The following is a 17,573-nucleotide window of genomic DNA, read 5'->3' as shown; positions in this document are numbered from 1 at the left end:
CTATCAGATCCTTGACCAAGGTCTTGCTCTGGTTCAGTCCCATTTCTGCAGTCAACAGAAGAGGGTCTAAACTCACTGGGCTCTGGGGTATACACAGGGGATTTCACAACAGGGTGGAGGATCCCAAGAGTCTCAGAGTAAGGCACTTGCCACCCCCACGCAACCCCAAACCATCAACAGCTTTGTACAAACAGGGGGCATCTGAAGAGCCCATCTTACAGGCTACTCCACATGAAAGCAGCATCCTCTTTAATAGAAAATAGTATCAACCCAATAAAACCTGTCAACGCTACATCATTTCAACTATGTACAGTTTCAAACATAATATTACAACTTTTAGGAAAATCAAACATGCTTTTTATGATACAAAACATGCATTTCGAAGTCACTGCTTTAAAAGACAGCAACACAGGTGAAATCCAATCCTAAACTTAGCTGCTTGGCAGTGCTGTAGCTGGAATGAGATCTCTGGCAAGTTCAGCCCAGGATGGACACATTAGTCTTCATTGACAAATTTGACAAAAATCAGAAACACAAGTTTCTTGTAAAGACCACTTCAAAAGGGATAGGATATTGCAATGAAACTCACAGCCTGTGTAGCACCCATGCCCAGACTTATCAGTGCATAAGAAAGTCCAAAAGAAGAAAAAGGAGAGAGTGAATGGATGTGGGCAGAGTGTGGAAGTTGGATGATCAAACAAAATCACCCAGAATTCTACGATGGGAAGGAATGTTACAGAGTCTGACCAATTTCAGGATCACTGACTTGAATGAATTTCTGGGCAGGGAGAAGGATAAGAGTTGCTGAGGGGGGAATCGTGGACTCCTAGCAGAGCAGACTGGCCTGCCCATGTAGGCTGGAGGGCAACTGCTCCTCTGCCTTTAGTGCTGCAGCCTCAAGGGGATCGCACAGCAGAGGCAAACAACAGAAATGGTGACTGTGAACCACAAAGATTTCTGGAAAGCAGTATGGAAAAACAGGAGGTGCACAGATTATAGCTGCAGAGGCACTGGGCTCGGGTTCAGGCTCAGTGGCTTGCTGTATGGCTTGGGGATTTTAACGCCTAACATTTGTTGTCAGGCTTGACTGAGCTAGCAGCAACTGGTCCCAAGTTCTGTGTCTGGTCCTTAGCAGTTGCTCAACCAATGCTAGTGCTTTCTCCCATAACATACTGGGCAGTCTCATTTCCTGACAAAGTAACATTAGGTAGGACTGTTTAGAGTGACTGTGCAGGGTATTACAACTCAGAGCAACTCACACTGAGGGAAAACTCGTAACTCCTAAACATAAACACAATTTTATATATATATATATTTATATTTATATAACTCAATATATAAAGGCATTTTTATAAATAAAATACAATAAAAGGGATAACACTTAAAACAGCGTTACTAATAATATAAATAAAGCAGTCCACAATGAGATTGCCCTAATGGTAAAGTCATTTTCGATTCCTTATGGACAAGTCCCAGGATCAAACTCAATATTTTAAAAGCAGTTTATGACCTAAGGCTCATGCTGATACACATGTTTCCTGAATCAAAATGACTCTCTAAGGACATTTCCCGGCTTTCCAAAACCCCCTTGGTGACAGCTCTGCTCTAACTTGAATGGCAAGCACCGGGCATGGGTTCCTGACCTGTCTACCCACCAGGACTGTGTCCTTCGCTTGTCACAGAAGCAATGGATGCAGCTATCTCCCTCCACATCTAGTATCCTACAGGCACAGACATCTGGAATGTAGAACTTGCTTCGACAGCATCTCTAACACCCGACTATGAAAGTATAGTCACCTAACTCTTCCGGGAAACACAGCCTTGCATAGTACCAAGCTTAAACAGCACATCTTCACAAAAAGTTCTACTTATAAAATATATAGACATAGGGAATACTAATGCACTTAGACAGAAGCTGATTAACATAGTCTGCTATTCCATTCCACTGTGACCTCTGGGAAACGGTAAATGGTTAACACTAGTGCTGGAACTGATCGCCTTTACATCAAGAGGATAATTTTTCTATTTCTTTCCTCCAATGCAGGCAAAATCCAAAAAGGACCAGTGTGCCGTGAGTGCCTGACTCAAGCTCAGGAACACCAAGGCAAGGCATGGCCCTCAGAGGCAACAGTAACTGCACTCTGTTGACTTCTGCTAACCGAAGCTCTACGTGCCCATTTACAATGATGATGTTCTGAAAAACATTGCATAAAAAATTTTTTTTAAAAACCCCTTTCCTCTAAATTAAGTCTTGCCCAGCACATCTTTCAGGCTATATTGTTCACATGGCAGCAAGAAAATGGCTGTTTTCCGGAGGCGTGATCTCATGACTCTGGACTGAAGGAAGGAATACACAGAAGAGCTGCCGTCACATCGGGCCTGGAGCCCTCCTCTTTTTTATTACGCAGCATGGATCTTTCTCTTCAGGCCATTGCCGGATAGCCTCACTTGGCCCCTACTTTTAGAAACAATCACAAAATAGCCCTACCATAACCATTTTATAAATGCATCTAATTTTAAAGCAGTTACAGAGGCAGTATTTTTTCCTCTGGCTCCCTTTCTGCACACTGCAGTGATCCAATCAGACCATATACAACACTGCACACATGGCCACTGCCTAGACCATCACCTGTGCCCGGGCATGGATGGAAAAGCCAACAGGTCACATGACCACATGTGTGGCAGGCACTCAGAAAACTCATCAGCCAGATCTGCTATGGCACATGTGAGGCCACAAGAGGTTGATTTCAAAATGTTCTCTCAAAGTCTGCTACCACAACACTGGAAGGTAGTTTTCCATCTGACAGTCTATCTGATTGCAAACTCCAGACAGCTGGTGTAAGCCTCGCCTAGCGAAATCAGCCAGCAGACTGGATCCCAGGCGGGAGGAACTTTCACTGTCACCAAGGCTGCTGGAAAATACGGAATGACCCCTTAGCTCTGCATATGACCAAGAAGTATGCAAACAAGGGGGAGGAAAGGACAGAAAAGGAAAGATTTAAGGCATAAATAATATCAAAGGGCACACATTTTAAGGTACATTCATATGACACCACTACTACAAAAAAAATAAATAATGATTTTCTCTGATTTGAATTAATGTCCTTCACACAGTTCATTCCCAAGTCGGTTCTGTGCAGTTGCTGTCTTGAAGTGGGAAGACTGGTCCTTTGCAAATCCTCAGGTCCCCTGGGGTTGCTGAAGGACCCCTGACGGGCTGTCCAAAGACTGGTCCTTTGCAAATCCTCAGGTCCCCTGGGGTTGCTGAAGGACCCCTGACGGGCTGTCCGGAGGAACACCAGGGGGAGACCAAGCTGTCTCTTCTGCTCCATCCTCTGAGACTGGTGGCAAAGCGGGAGGATTCCAACTTAAAGTTTTACTCTCTGTTTCTGAGCGGACACAGCTGTCTCCTGAAAAGCAGAAACATTTGGGAGTGTTGTGAGAAGAGAAAGACTGATTTTAAGAACACCGTTATGGGCAGTGAAGAAAACATAATAAGCCAAAGCAGAACCTAGTTATGTTTGGTTTGAGCGTGAGGGAGACAGTGGGTTTAAAAGACTGGGAAGCTGTGCTTTCATGACTAGTCATACAATTCGTCTAGGATGAAACCAAATCTCTTTAAAAAAGTCCCAACATAACCACAAGAGAGGCTACTACAACTCCAGAACCAAGGTTAATTAAAAAGAGACCAATGTTTACAAAACCCATTCTTCCAGCAAGTCATATGTTCAGGTACAAACTGAATCAGAGCCTATTCGAACATAACCTACAAAATGTGATGAGATGAACAGCTTGTGGTGAGGGTATAAGTAAAAAAAAAATTGCAAAGATTACTTTGCCTGGTCTTTTAAATATTTTTATTTGAAATGCAGACTTATACAGAAAGGAGAGTCAGAGACTGGGATCTTCCATCTGCTAGTCCACTCCTGAAAGTGGCCACAAAGCTGGAGCTGAGCCAACCTGACATCCAGAGCCAGGAGTTTCTTCTGGGTCTCCCATATGAGTACAATATCCCAAGGACTTGAACCATCCTCTGCTGCATCCCCAGGCCATAAACAGGAAGCGGGATTGGAATTAGAACAGTCAGGATACAAACCAGCGCTCATATGGGATACTGGTACCACATGCAGATGCCTAACCTACTATGCCACAGTACCAGCCCTAGTCCTATCTTCTTGAAGCATCCTGACTAGCTCTTAAGAAAGACATGAGCTGGGACTGGCACTGTGTTGCAGTAAGCTAAGCTGCCATCTGCAATGCCAGCATCCCATATCAGAACACCAATCTGACTCAACAGTTGCTCTGCTTCCAATATAGCTCCCTGGCTAACATGTCTAGGAAAGCAGCAGATTACGATCCAAATACTTGGGCTTCTGCCACCCTCATACAAAACCCAGATGAAACTGCAGGCTCTTGATTTCAGCCAGGCCTCAGCCCTGGCCATTGTGACCATGTGGGAAGTAAAAATGTAGATGGAAGATCTCAATTTCTTTATATCCCTCTCTCTACCACTTTGCCTTTCCAATGAATGAATGAATGAATGAATGAATCTATCTATCTTTGGAGGTGGGGAAGGGGTAGATTTGAGCTAGTCCTACAAAGCCCTGAAGGCACTGTATCCCCTCACAGGTTTTAGCTCACTGCGGATGATCTGGAAATGAGGTCCATCACATTCCCATACCTCTGTTGAACTCTGCAGGGTTGGCATCACGAGTGCTGTCCCGACAGCAAGCATGCAGGCTAGGAACTGGTGCCACGCTGCCCTCACTGCTTCCCTCAGGCGCGGTGGAAGCCAGGCACACAGGCATCGTCATGTGACCCAGGGCTTTCATCTCCAAACCATCCTGGGGATAAGGTGCTACCATGGGAACCACAGGAAGGGGGCCGCTGCTCAAAGTGCTGTTGGCTTTGGTGAAACACCTGCAGGGTTCAAACCAAAAGAAACAGAATTGTGTCTTGGGGGTTGAAGGCAATAAGCTCAACTTTGAAATCTCATTTGGTATTTTTCATGGACAAATTCTTAAAGATTGATCCTTAAACATTAGTAAATCATTTGCTATGATTTGAAATGCTAAGAATTCAAAAATCTCAAGCAGTAATACAAATGAAAAATGCATCAAAAGACAAGTCACTTAAGAAAGGCACCTCTGAAGACCTTTTGTATATGCTTGCTTTGCTTCTGGTCCACTGTCAGTTGTCTACCATTTCATTATCAACTGGCTTTCAAACACGCCACACAGAAGGAAGCCATCATTAGCTCCTAGGCGGTAAGGACAGAGAAAAAGAGGAAGACAGAAAACGAAGAAACCTACAACCATGTAAGAGAAAACACTTTATGAAAATCTATAAAACGCATAGCTTTGAAATCAAACGGCATGTTTCTTCTAATTCCTGGCGATAACAATAAAGACGAAATGTTCACAATTTAGGATTTATTATTATTTTTTACAATATTTCCCATTGCATTATTGCCAGAATTTATTGAGTATCTCAGCTTGATTCTGTTAAACTTTTATTTTCTGCTTCACCTAGGAATCTGAAAGCATTCGTTCTTTCTGTTCTTCAGACCGATTGCTTCATCCGGTTTATCACGCAGTTCACTGTTTCCTCCTCTGTGGTCTCCCGTCTGCTGTTAGGCTCATCCAGAAAACATCTCATTCCAGTGACCGCACTTTTCAGCCTAAAACATTTTTCCTCTTTTCTTAAAAACCTGTTTCTCAGTTGGAATTCCCCGTATGTCCATTTATTATCCTTCAAGTTTTTGAACAATTTGTAACAGCTGCTAATTGTGACAATCTGGGTCATCTCAGGGTCTGTTTCTATTAGTTTTCTTTTTTCCTTTTAGAATTTCAATTTTCTGTTTCTTTGCATTACACATCTTTTTTTCTTTTCAAACTATTATTTTTGTCTAATTTTCTGCTTGTTCTGTTGACATAAAACTCAGTCTTCTGCTTGGCTCTTTGCCTATAGATTGGAGAATTTCCCTTGGCAAAAATCCACAAATCTCACATGCTGTTTTTGAAGCTCAGACATTTTAGTATCTTCCTACTTCTGGTTATTCTGCAATATTTTCAAACTGTCAAACTTTATCATTATTTACTGTTGATGATCAAACTATTCCCCCCCTATTAGATGTCATTATTTCTAAAATTATTAGTAAGAGAAGCTTGGGGAGAATGCTGCACTTGACTTTGTAAGATCAGTAATATGCTGGAGCCAGGCAACATTAGAAAATAAAAGCAAGAATTCTTTGGATTTTCATACTTCACGCAGTGGTCAGTTTTGTGGGGTAACATTATGGAAATCTGTAAAAGGAAGTCCATGTAACTCCTACTAGCAGCTCTGTTGATTCAAATTATTGGAGATGCCAAGTGCTAAACATGAACACAGACATGTACCTGAAAGAGAATAAGATATCTGTCAGTAAACCAAATCTTTAATTCAAATAGATTCAATTTTAATTTCAAATGGAGAAATCTACTCACTCTGCGGTTATTGGAATTCAGACACCAATCATCTGGAATTGAAAGCAAAGAATGTTAAGTATTCGTGTATACAGAAAAATTTACTCAAAGCATTATCATATTAATATAGTTGTAATTTTAACTTTCAATGATCTAAGATAAAATACATGTCTGTTTTAAATATGACCCAAAAGTAATGGGTTGGAAGTCCCTGGAAATTCAGTAAGCACAAGGCTGGCTGGGACATGAGCCTACAAGACCAGGACATCCTGAGCCTTTCCATGGTGCAGTTTGTTCAGTCCTGAGCTTCAACAGTTTCTCTGCGATCCTGGCAAGGGTGGGCACGTTAGCAGTGTCTGTCTTCTCTTTCACTGTCAGTCCCTTGTGCTCCTCCCCACCCCCTGCTGGCCACTGAACACATTCCATTCGTGGAATCCAGACACTGAACACGTGGCAAGGTCAGCAGTGCAGCGGCTAACTTTTCTGGATTCAAACTACTACTACTGAGAATTTAATGACTATGCGCCATCTATAGAAATAACCTTATGTAGAAGAACCTATTACTCAAAAGAAATCTTTGCTGAATACTTTCCAAATGTCAGGTTCTATAGTAGGCACTCAAAATAGGCAGGCACACACAAAACAGAGTTCCAGCACCAGTAGAGCTGAGGACACAGACCAGGAAACAGTGGTTTCGCTTAACATGAAAATGTTGGGCCCTGGGAGGGCTAAACCATGACATGAGTTTCGGGTGTGCTGTTGTGGAGAGCAAAGTAGCCCCTAAGTTTCTAGCTGGAGAACGTACTTCCCACAGTGTATCAGCCTCATTATCTCAATCACTGAAAAGTACATTCAATAACAATTACAAATTAGAGTTAGCAGGTTTTTGATGCTGAAAGTTAAGAGCCATCTTTGTTTAAATGAATTTATCCAGCTACCATGATTTCTTGGAAATAGTTCTTGAGTTCCTGGGGCCAGCACTGTGGCATACCGAGAAAAACTGCTGTGTGTGATCAGGCATCCTACATGGGTGCTGGTTTATACTCTGGCTGCTTTACTTTTGATCCAGTTCCCTGCTAATGGTCTGGGAAAAGCAGCAGGAGATGGCCCATGTGCCTGTACGCTTGTTGGAGACCCAGAGGAGACGCCTGGCTTCTGACTTCAACCTGGCACATCCCTACCCATTGCAGTCATCTGGGGCATAAACCAGTACATGGAAGATTTCTGTCTCCCTCCTTGAGTAGCTCTTACAAAGGGAACAACAAAACAAAACAAAACAAAACAAAATTCCTGGGCTGGCGCTGTGACACTATGGGTTAAACTGCAGGCTATGATGCTATATCAGAACGCTGATTCAAAGCCTGGCTGTTCCAGTTCTGAGCCAGCTCCCTGCTAAGGACCTGAAAAGGTAGAAAATAAGCTCTGAAATGCTGCCTTTCAAATAAAATGAATTTGAAGGAAAAAAAATCCTTCAAAAAGATCAAGTCATATTTAGAACAAAAAACTGGATAAATTTGTCATCCTGATTGGCACTACACGAAATATTAAAAAGGGGCCAGGAATTTGACCTAGAATTAAGATGACAGTGAAGGAACTTCCTACACAGAAGTGTCTGGGTTCAAATATAGCTCTGTTCCTAATCCCATCTTCTTACTAATGTAGACCTTGGACAGTAACAGGGAATGGCTCAAAGAGTTAAGCCCCTACCACCTACATGAAAGAACTGACTGAGTTCCCAGCTCTCACCATCAGCCCAGCCCAGTCCCTGACATCGTATGCATTTAGGGAACGAAATGCTGGATGTGAGCTCTCTTCCCACCTTTCAAAAACAAAAAATAAACAAACAAAAGAGAGAGAGAACGAAAGAAAGAAAAAAAAATACTATAACAAGTCCTTCAAGTTGAAGAAAAATGAGCAGGAACCAATGCAAGTTAGAAAACACAGAAAGGAATGAGTACCAACAACAAAACATGCAAGGGATGCTAATAAATACTAACTACTAAGAAAAGTGTAATATCTTACTATTTTTTGTGGTTTATGGGTTTGTTCTTTGTTTTAAAGATTTATTTATTTTTATTGGAAAGGCAGATTTACAGAGAGATGGAGAGACAGAGAGGAAAGATCTTTCATTCACTGGCTCACTTCCCAAATGCCTGCAATGGCTGGAGCTGAGTCGATGCAAAGCCAGGAGCGAGGAGCTTCTTTTGGGTCTCCGGTGGACCCAGGATCCCCAGGACTTGGGCCATCTACCACTGCTTTCCCAGGCTCTAAGCAAGGAGCTGGATTGGAGGTGGAGCAGCCAGGACATGAACCCTGTGCTCATATGGGAATGACAGTGCTTAAAGATGGAGATTTAGTCTCCTGAGCCATGGCACCAGGCCTTGTAATACAATATCTTAAGTATTTTTACAATTAAAATATAAGACAAAAATAACAACAGAGGATGGAAAAATGGAAGTCAAATGTTCTACAATATTCGTACTTCCTAGGAAGTGATCAAAGTACTAATTTACATTAGACTGTAACTAAAGTACCACATACATATACCAGTATTCCAAAAAGTTCATAGAAAACTGAAATTAAAACAGAAGTTTATTTTGGTGCAAATAATTTTTGAAATCCACACTTTTTTTTCCACAATACACATTTTTCATTAACCTTCTGAAGGATGCCTCATATGCACGTATTTTCAATTTTTTTTACAACTTGTAATTCCATTTTTCATGAAATTTTTAAAGTGCCCTCCTAGTAAATGGCATCCAGTGGAACTTAAAAACTTTCTTACAACTAGAAAAGCATTAAAACATCAGACATTTTTAATATCCTTTTTCCTCGAGCAATAAGTAGATGACTGAGGAGCAATAATGAAACTAATTGGTGTTTGTAACTGCCCATGCACTTCAGGGGGATGGGCTGAAGTGCTCACCTGTTCAGCATCTTGCATCTGAGTGTCAGTCTTCTCTGTGCCCGTTCAAGATTGATCCTCCAGTCTCTAGCATGGTGTGGCAGCTGGTGGCTTTGAGGTCGTCTGACCTGGACGGCTGTGTGAGGCAATGACTGTCCTCAGCGTGTGATGGAGTGCTCTCGGAGACAGCACAGTCAGGTGCTGCTGAACCTCCTCCAACAGAGAAGGGGTGGGACACTGCGTGACAGGCTTCTGCTGTGATGCTCCACTTTTTGGCAAGGCGCTTGCCAGAAACTGGAAAACCTGGGCAGTTCCCTACAAACACAACGTTGTAAATTAATAATCTGCCCACACACACCCAACAGGAGTGAATTTCTTCATGCTGACACAGAAGAATAAGGACGACTCACCAGACAACGAGATGCCTTAAGTCCTCATGCTTCATTCCTTCTGGTTTCTTTTCTGCTGCTCTTGTCATTAACTTGAAGCAAAATTGCAGGATGAGATTTGTGAATGCCGTCTAAGGCAGCCCAAGAGTTTGACTACATGGCGATTTTATCAGAATAATAAAGTGACTCAGACGGGACAACATGAGCACAGGCTCTGCACCAGGCATGATGATAGTACTGACGAGGTGGCGCGAGACAGGTGCAGACACGCATGCTGAATACATGTCTGCTTTGAAAGACATCACAGGACTACCTATCAAGACAGGACGAATTCCACTGCCAATTCCTGATTTTCTGGTGAGTGGTAGCAGTGCTGAATTTTATTCTGAACTGGGATTCAATGTCTAGAGCGGGGTGACAGTGAGATCATTAATTTGAGTTCGATTTGCAAAGTGATTAATACCTGAATTTCAGCATGACAACCCACATGGGTGTGAAACTTTCTGGTAGCTTCAGTCATAAGTCATAATCACCAATAATTAGCCACCTAGCTAACCAAAGGTAAATGATTTGCTTACATTATACTTAGTTTAATTTCAGGTCAGTACCAAAAATGGCTTTCGCTTGGGTGTGCCATGTTGAGATAGAGCACAAGGGACACAGGCTTTAACATGCACGTACGTCAGCTCCGACCTGAAGATAATCAGGTGTAGCACGTGGCAGCAACTGTTTTAATGACAGCTCTGCAGCTTAAATTCCTCAAATAATCAGATGATTACACAAATAGCTTCTGTAAAAATGTAAAGAGACCGAGATCTACAAGAGTTTAGAGCAAAAAAGATAAGTGCCTGCAAATCCACAACAATTGGTAAGATGCTCTGGTAAGGTCCATTTCAGAGTTCATGCGATGCGAACAGTCTATAATTGCACTGTCTTCTCAATGATGTTTCTAACATAGCTACTACTGGCAGAAGGTAAATGTTTTCACTGAGCAGTCTCTTTCTCAGTGAAACCACTTTTTAAAGTTGAAAAACACCAAATCAATGGAACTCTGTGCCTTCTACCTCATACACAAATCTGTGCTATTTTGTAAGAATTTAGGCAGACTGGGACCTTAGTAGTTTACCAAGATGCCATTTAGTAAACAGGAAAGGCCTGTTTGGCCAATCCACAAGACAGAAAATGACTCTATTCCAACCTATCACACAAAAATACTTTTTTTCACCCAGTAATTTGAATAGCACAGATTAGGAAATAGCAAAGATTAGAAGAATCGTGTGGAGTTATACTTGGAAGAAAAAAACGTGTTAACAGTTTCATCAACATATTTTGGATATTTCTCTAAAATTATGCAGCTCCTCTGTAATATTTCTAGAGAAGTATTCTATTTCTGATTACACAGCTGGGTATTTGTTAAGTATGATTATATACAGAATTACTCTAATTGGATGATTATAGGAGTCCCTGTACATTTCCTCTTTTGATTATCCCTAGAAGGCAAACTACTTACTCCCCGCAAATCTCTCGGGTGGTGTGATAGTATTTTCAGGAATTAGCTCTTGAGACTCCAGAAATAATTACATCTTGATGGTAGCTCATTTTACTACGCAGCTCTCCTCCACTACCTCCTCTTGTGCCTGGGGCTGTCGTTCTGCTGATTCAGCCCTTGCTCTGCAGTGGGGCAGGGGTCATGGTGTGATTCTTGAGTTACTGTGCAGCAGGACATGATGACCTGATGGCATCCTCCCAGGCCATGGTTCTCCTCTCCACCCTGCTGCACTGTCATCTGTTGGATGATGCAATGGCCCCAGCATTAGAGGGAGGGGAGGGGAGATTTATCAGTAACTGTCACATAAAAATAACAACAAATGTTGGGTAAATGTGGCAAGTTGATGTATATCCAAGCTGATAAACACAAGACCAAAAGCACTTCTTCCTGACATTTTGACCACAATTCCTCAGCCTGCACAGCAGAAGTAGGCAACAGATTTGGGAAAATAAACAACGACACCCTAAGAAAGATATTAATCAGTTTGGAAAGTGAGGCCCCTTTTCTCTGGGACACTGGCAGTGGAGAGGCTGGGTCTCAGGCTGTGTTTCCTTCATTAGCTCTGCAGTTGGTTCTGAAGTAGCCATGTGGTCAGAAATAGTGAAGAGATTGAATTCTGAAATCCTGGCACACCACAGAGCTGACACAGTGGAACAGCCCACTAATCCTCCACCCTACAGCACGAACCTCCCATATGGGAGCCACCTGCTTCATTCCAATCCAGCTGTCTGCTTAAGGCCTAGGAAAGTAGAGAAGGATACTCCAAACCCTCAGGTTCCTGCATCCACATGGAAGACCTAGAAGAAGCTTCTAGCTACCAGTTTCATGTTAGCTCAGCTCTGGCCATGGTGGCCATTTGTTAAGTGAACCAGCAGATAGAAGATCTCTTTTCTCTTTCTCTCCTCTTTTTTTCAAATCTGTCTTTCAAATAAAAATAGACTTAAAATAGACTTATAAAAATAGACTTAAAAAAAAAAAAAAGACACTCTGGAAGAAAAAGTTTACATGTGTTAGAAAAGTGGTTGTTTCAATCCTAACAAACTGTATTGACCAAACTGTAGGTCTGAAAAACTACTATAATTAAGTGCTCTCATATTCAGTTCTACATATAGTGAATATACCTCAAGTTATGGGAAATGGAATTAAAAGACAAGTTTATTTTCATGCAAACAAATTTAGAAATCTGTGTATAGTTTTTTATAAGATACACTGTCCACTTTTTGAAAGAACCCTTGTATGTACAGGTTTAAACATTTTTTTCTCAACAAAGAAACATTTTAAAACTTTAAAACTTAAAACTTCATTTCTCATGAACTTTCTGAAGTACCCTGACTATCTGACATCAGGGGAGGGCTTCAAGTTGGTGAAAAAAAAAACACTGAGCATTCTCAAATCCAGCAGCACATACATGTGTAAAGTTAGCATTACACAAAACCATGGAAATTATGGCAATATCTGTGATTTCCAAAGGACTGTTCCCAATAGTTTTATTCTTCTTTTGACTGTCAGCCAGGTAGTTTGTACTTTTTTCCCCAAATGAATTACATACATTTTTCCCCGCTGACTTTTGGTTGGCCACTTCCTGCCCATTTGCAGTCTCTCTAGGACCCTTAAAGTTAATTTCTCATTCCTTCCGGAGGGGACCTCTTAGTTCATCCATCTGTGAATTTCATCAGTGTCCTCTCTCTCACTTACCAATGACCAAGACCGATGGTGAGCAGACAATTTAATGTCAATCCCTTCTCATTAAACTAGCTGAACAACAGACAAACCACATTTGATTACATATCCAGAACTGCATCACTGCCTTCTGAACAGAAGAGAGGAGGTGGGTAGCAAGCTTTTAACTGGCTTAATGGAAACCTGTGTAGCTCGCAAAAGGCCCAAATTGCACCAGTAGTCTCAACTGTTTAGCATAGAAGTCTGGCTAACTTTGTAAAACTGCATGAACTAGGCCATTTCTGAGCTGTTCATTGAGCTTATTATCCTTAAAGCCTGAAACAGGTTCAAGATAAAAGAAGAGAGACAGGCAAGTAGTCACCTTCAACACATTACCAAAAAAGGCCCAAGCAAGAAATACATTTACGTTTACAGCTGAGAAGGGACTGGCAGGGCACAGAGCACAAAGAATTCACAGGGAAGAAGCCTAGGCAAGACTTCCTGGGGTCTTAGCTGTCTGTGAAGTAACACTGGCCAATTTAATGAGGTGCCCCTAAATTTAAGAGTGACCCTCAAGAGTACAATAGGAGGTAAGTCCCCTGCAGTTTTTCCAAGCTCAATGATTACACCTGGTTTCCTGGACCTAGCCATAATCCCTCCTTCCACTGACATGTTCAATCCAGTTTTTGTATCTTTTAAAAAAAATCTCAGCCTCTCCTATCCCTAAATCCTGAATCTCTCAAATTCAGACTTCTCCCTGCGTCAATATCACTGTTTTTGAGACAACTGCAACTAACATCTAAAAGATCCCATAGTATCCTCTTGTATCCTATTTGATTTATCCTCCAAACTACCCAACTGGGGGAGGGAGACACTTAAGATTCATTTAGCTATTTGAAAGTCAGAGTTAGAGATAAAGAAATAGATAGAAAGAGATCTTTCATCTGTTGGTTCACTCCCCAGGGCTGGGCCAGGCTGAAGCAAGGAGCTTAATCTGGGTCTCCTATGTGGGGAGCAGATACGGGCATCGCAGGCAGCCAAATTACCTGCAATGCCACAATGCCAGTGCCCTAGAGTGTTCTTGAAAGCTTGAGTTCTTCCACTGTGTGGTCCTGTCCCCATCATTCACTGGTCTGGTTCTGTGTGATCTGGTGTTATTCAGGTTTGAGCTCTTATCCCTTCACTTACAAGGTCCCTGGTTAGATGGGATCTCTCGAAATTCTGAGCACTCAGGTACTCTGCTTTAGGGACTGCACACAATGGAACTCCTAAGTGGAAAGTTTAACTGTTCCTTTCCCTCATGCCATGTTTTATAAATTCTTCAGAGCCTGGCAAAATGTCACTTGCTTGAAGAAGTCTTTCCTTTATCCTTTACTTCAAAGCATCCAGTTTTAATTCAGTGTTATGATGTATGTTCTCTTACAAGAAAGACAGAGCTCCTTTACCAGGCTGTAAGCAACAATGCCCTGGCACCCATCTCCATGTCCCCAGCAGCTAGCCTGCTGCATGGCCCATGAGAGCTTCAACAAAGGTTTGCTGAATGAATCAAAGAGTAAGTTCTCTTCTGCTCTCTCACACTTCTATTTCTTTCTTCTCTTCCCATCTCTACTCTTCCCTGAAGACATGTCAAGGCAATGAGCAGAAGAGTGAGATGAGAGAAAGATGACTTTTTATAAAAAAGAATCTCTAATTATTTTGAGTACATAAGGAACAAAGACAAATAAATACCCCAAAGAATAAAACACATAAAAATCAGCCATGCCTCTTGTCTCCCTTGGTGATTTCATTCATTTTTAAGTCCTATCACATTTATATATGCAGTCAGAACACAACAATTTATCAAGATTTGTTTTCTAAGGGTCACATGAAAATGCAAAATTTTTAAGTATTTTAAATATGAAAAAATAAAATATAAAAATAAAAATGGTCCTAAATCTGTATTATGGCTCCTATTTACCCCTTGAGTGCATGACCAGCACTTTAATCTGATCCCTTGCCCAATATAACAACTGATTCTTGAACTATAAATGTATAAGCCATTGAGTCACTTTGGCTCAACATTACCATCTAGTTTTCTTATTTCTATGGACTACAACCCTGACCTGATCACCCACATTTAAAACTTACTATGCATGTGCGGAACTTCTCCTTTTCTGCATCATTATCAGCCAATGGCCAAGTCCTAAAGACCCCAACTCTGCAAGTTCATTCATCTCTTCCTTTCCATATCCGTAGCCTGTATGAAGTCCAAGGCCTTTGTTACAGCAACCCTTAGCAGGTATCTTTCCTCCAATACAAGCTATGCACTGCTACTGCTCATCATGTCTTAACACATCTTGAAACAGACCACTCTCCTCAAAAAGCTTCCCCAGCCACTGCAATGGCTCAGCTGGTTAGTCCTCCAACCTGCAAGCACAAGCATCCCATGTGGGCACCGGTCCATGTCCCGGATGCTTCACTTCCCATTCAGCTCCCTTGGGACCCTGCATCCATGTAGGAGACCATGAAGAAGCTTCTGGCTCCTGGCTTCAGATCAGCTTGCTCTGGCCATTGTGGTCATTTGAGAAGTGAACCAGTGATGGAAAACCTTTCTATGTGTTTCCTTCTCTCAGTGAAACTGTCTTTCCAATAAAAATAAATAATCTTCAAAAGAAATTTTAAAAAGCTTCCCAACAATGATGATTCTACTACTACAGTGTCTAACTGCTTAACCCCTTTCCTCCTTTTGATTACTTTAAGAACTTCATATCCTTCTTTATTTTACATAATTGAAACAGAAATAAATGTATATGCTGATTCATTCTCCAAGTACCTATTACAGACCAAAGCCAGGAGGTAGGAATTTAATCCAATTCCCTCACATAGACAAAGGGAACTCACGTGCTTTTAAACGTTGATTCAATTTTGTGTACGTCAGCATAAAGTCATATTTACAAGGACATTTCAAAAAAGTGTGTGGAAATACATCTTGTGGAAAACCTTTGTTCTTCGAAAAATCTTGGACCAAACTAACCTTATCTCTTAGGACAATTTTACCATAAATCTTTTTAACTGCACCTGTATTATCTACTTCTCAGCAGTCAAAGTTTATTACAGTGTTGTCATTTTGTAGGATCTTGAGGTGAGACACATGTTTTCAATGAGTTAACAGAGTGAAACTTGATCATTTGATTTTTCCAGAGATTAAAGTAGGGCCTCATTAACACGTATCTGTCCGTAAGTGTCCAAATCATGCAACAGCTCTGGGAGCCAGGAGAGACACGGACTAACCACAGAGGAAATGCAAGCAATTAAAGGTGTGTTCTACACAATGTTCTTGTGTAGAAATAAAATGTAAGCCAGGGAGAGATAGCAGCTGATTTCCCTAAGCTCAAGAGAGTTCAACTACATTCCAGTTAGCAGTACAATCCCCAACCATGAAATACAGGAGTCATCAATCTGAAAATTAATAGGAATGCAATGGTTTATATGGGGGGGGAAGCTACATATAAGAAAAATCTTTAGGTAGTATGCACTCATCCATGCACACACATAAATGACAATGAATGCAAGATGACATTAAATCATTTTCAGCAAATGGGATGCACTGTCAGTAAAATGATGATAACTCAATATAAAGACCTGAGTGGCAGAAAATTACCAAAGCCTACAATCAGATTATGCTGGGAGCAATCGTATTTCATGTAGGATAGCTTTCCATTTGTCAGATAAGGAAGTAGCATCAGAGGCATTACAGAACGTTCCCTGATCACAGGTGCAGGCAACAGCAGAGCAGAGGTCTGCTCGTTCTTAGGCTAGAGGTTTGTCACAGCACCATGCCAATACCTAGGGAGAACTGGCATCTGCTGGCAGCCACAAGAACCAGGAGGAACACATGTAGTCACGCCACAACATCTGCTCTGATTAAATCCATCCAACTACTTACCAGGTGTAGGAAGCAACTTTTAAAACTACCAGTCAGACTCCATTGCAATAGTGAATTATCTAAATTCAAATCCATACTCCACTTTTTTTTATTTTTTTGGGTTAACGAAAACATAATTCTCTAGTCCTGTACTTCTGGAGCTGAGAAGAACTTAGGAGACCATGTATTCCAATACTATCAATATGCAAAAGAACTGCAATTTGTCATCATTTTAATGTAACAAAAGACCTAATGATTCTTGAGAATTCGTGTTTATAGAGTTAGCAAAAGGTTTTCTGAATATTCAACTGAAATTTATACATAGATATTATTCAACATTCCTATCTTTTTTGAAATACTGTGAGTAAATATAGCTTAAGATTAAATCAATGAAAAGATAGCAAGATTTTGTTACTTAAGATATTAAGAACTAAAAAGGAAACCATTGGATATTCTAGAAGGAAATTTTCAGTAATATTACTATGAAAAAATTTAACTATACACAGGGTTTACCCTGTCCCCAACATCTCACAACATCTTGTAAAACAAAGATTACATCTACACAGATAAAATAGATTTTCAGAAACATCACACTTTTTAACAGTATTTCAATACAGAACAAAAACCAATACTGTTACCATCCGTCTACAGAAGCCAAGACATAAAATGCTAGAAGTTATAAAACAGGGTAAAAACTTAGTAA

The 17,573-nt window shown here is 41.1% G+C and overlaps 1 protein-coding gene and 1 long non-coding RNA gene across 2 annotated transcripts in view; both read right to left on the bottom strand.

Moving 5' to 3' along the window:
- Positions 1 to 3,089: 3,089 nt before the first annotated feature.
- The window catches only part of CDON (cell adhesion associated, oncogene regulated), a 58,917-nt gene continuing 44,433 nt past the window's right edge, over positions 3,090 to 17,573 (bottom strand). Inside the window, exons 18-19 of the mRNA XM_040992707.1 lie at positions 4,682 to 4,920; positions 3,090 to 3,410 (exon numbers count right to left, since the gene is read on the bottom strand). Of these exons, the coding sequence (XP_040848641.1) occupies positions 3,247 to 3,410; positions 4,682 to 4,920 (403 nt within the window). The 3' untranslated portion in view covers positions 3,090 to 3,246. The remainder of the gene's footprint in view (positions 3,411 to 4,681; positions 4,921 to 17,573) is intronic.
- Positions 5,884 to 9,560, bottom strand: LOC121164557. The gene is made up of 3 exons (XR_005885126.1): positions 9,391 to 9,560; positions 6,486 to 6,517; positions 5,884 to 6,398 (listed from the first exon to the last, which is right to left on the bottom strand). It is a non-coding gene; the product is annotated as an uncharacterized LOC121164557 (long non-coding RNA).

Source organism: Ochotona curzoniae, unplaced genomic scaffold, assembly GCF_017591425.1.
Source record: "Ochotona curzoniae isolate NIBS_2020 unplaced genomic scaffold, NIBS_Ocur_1.0 contig_832, whole genome shotgun sequence".
Taxonomy (NCBI): domain Eukaryota; kingdom Metazoa; phylum Chordata; class Mammalia; order Lagomorpha; family Ochotonidae; genus Ochotona; species Ochotona curzoniae.
This window is presented reverse-complemented; position numbering and strand designations above follow the sequence as displayed.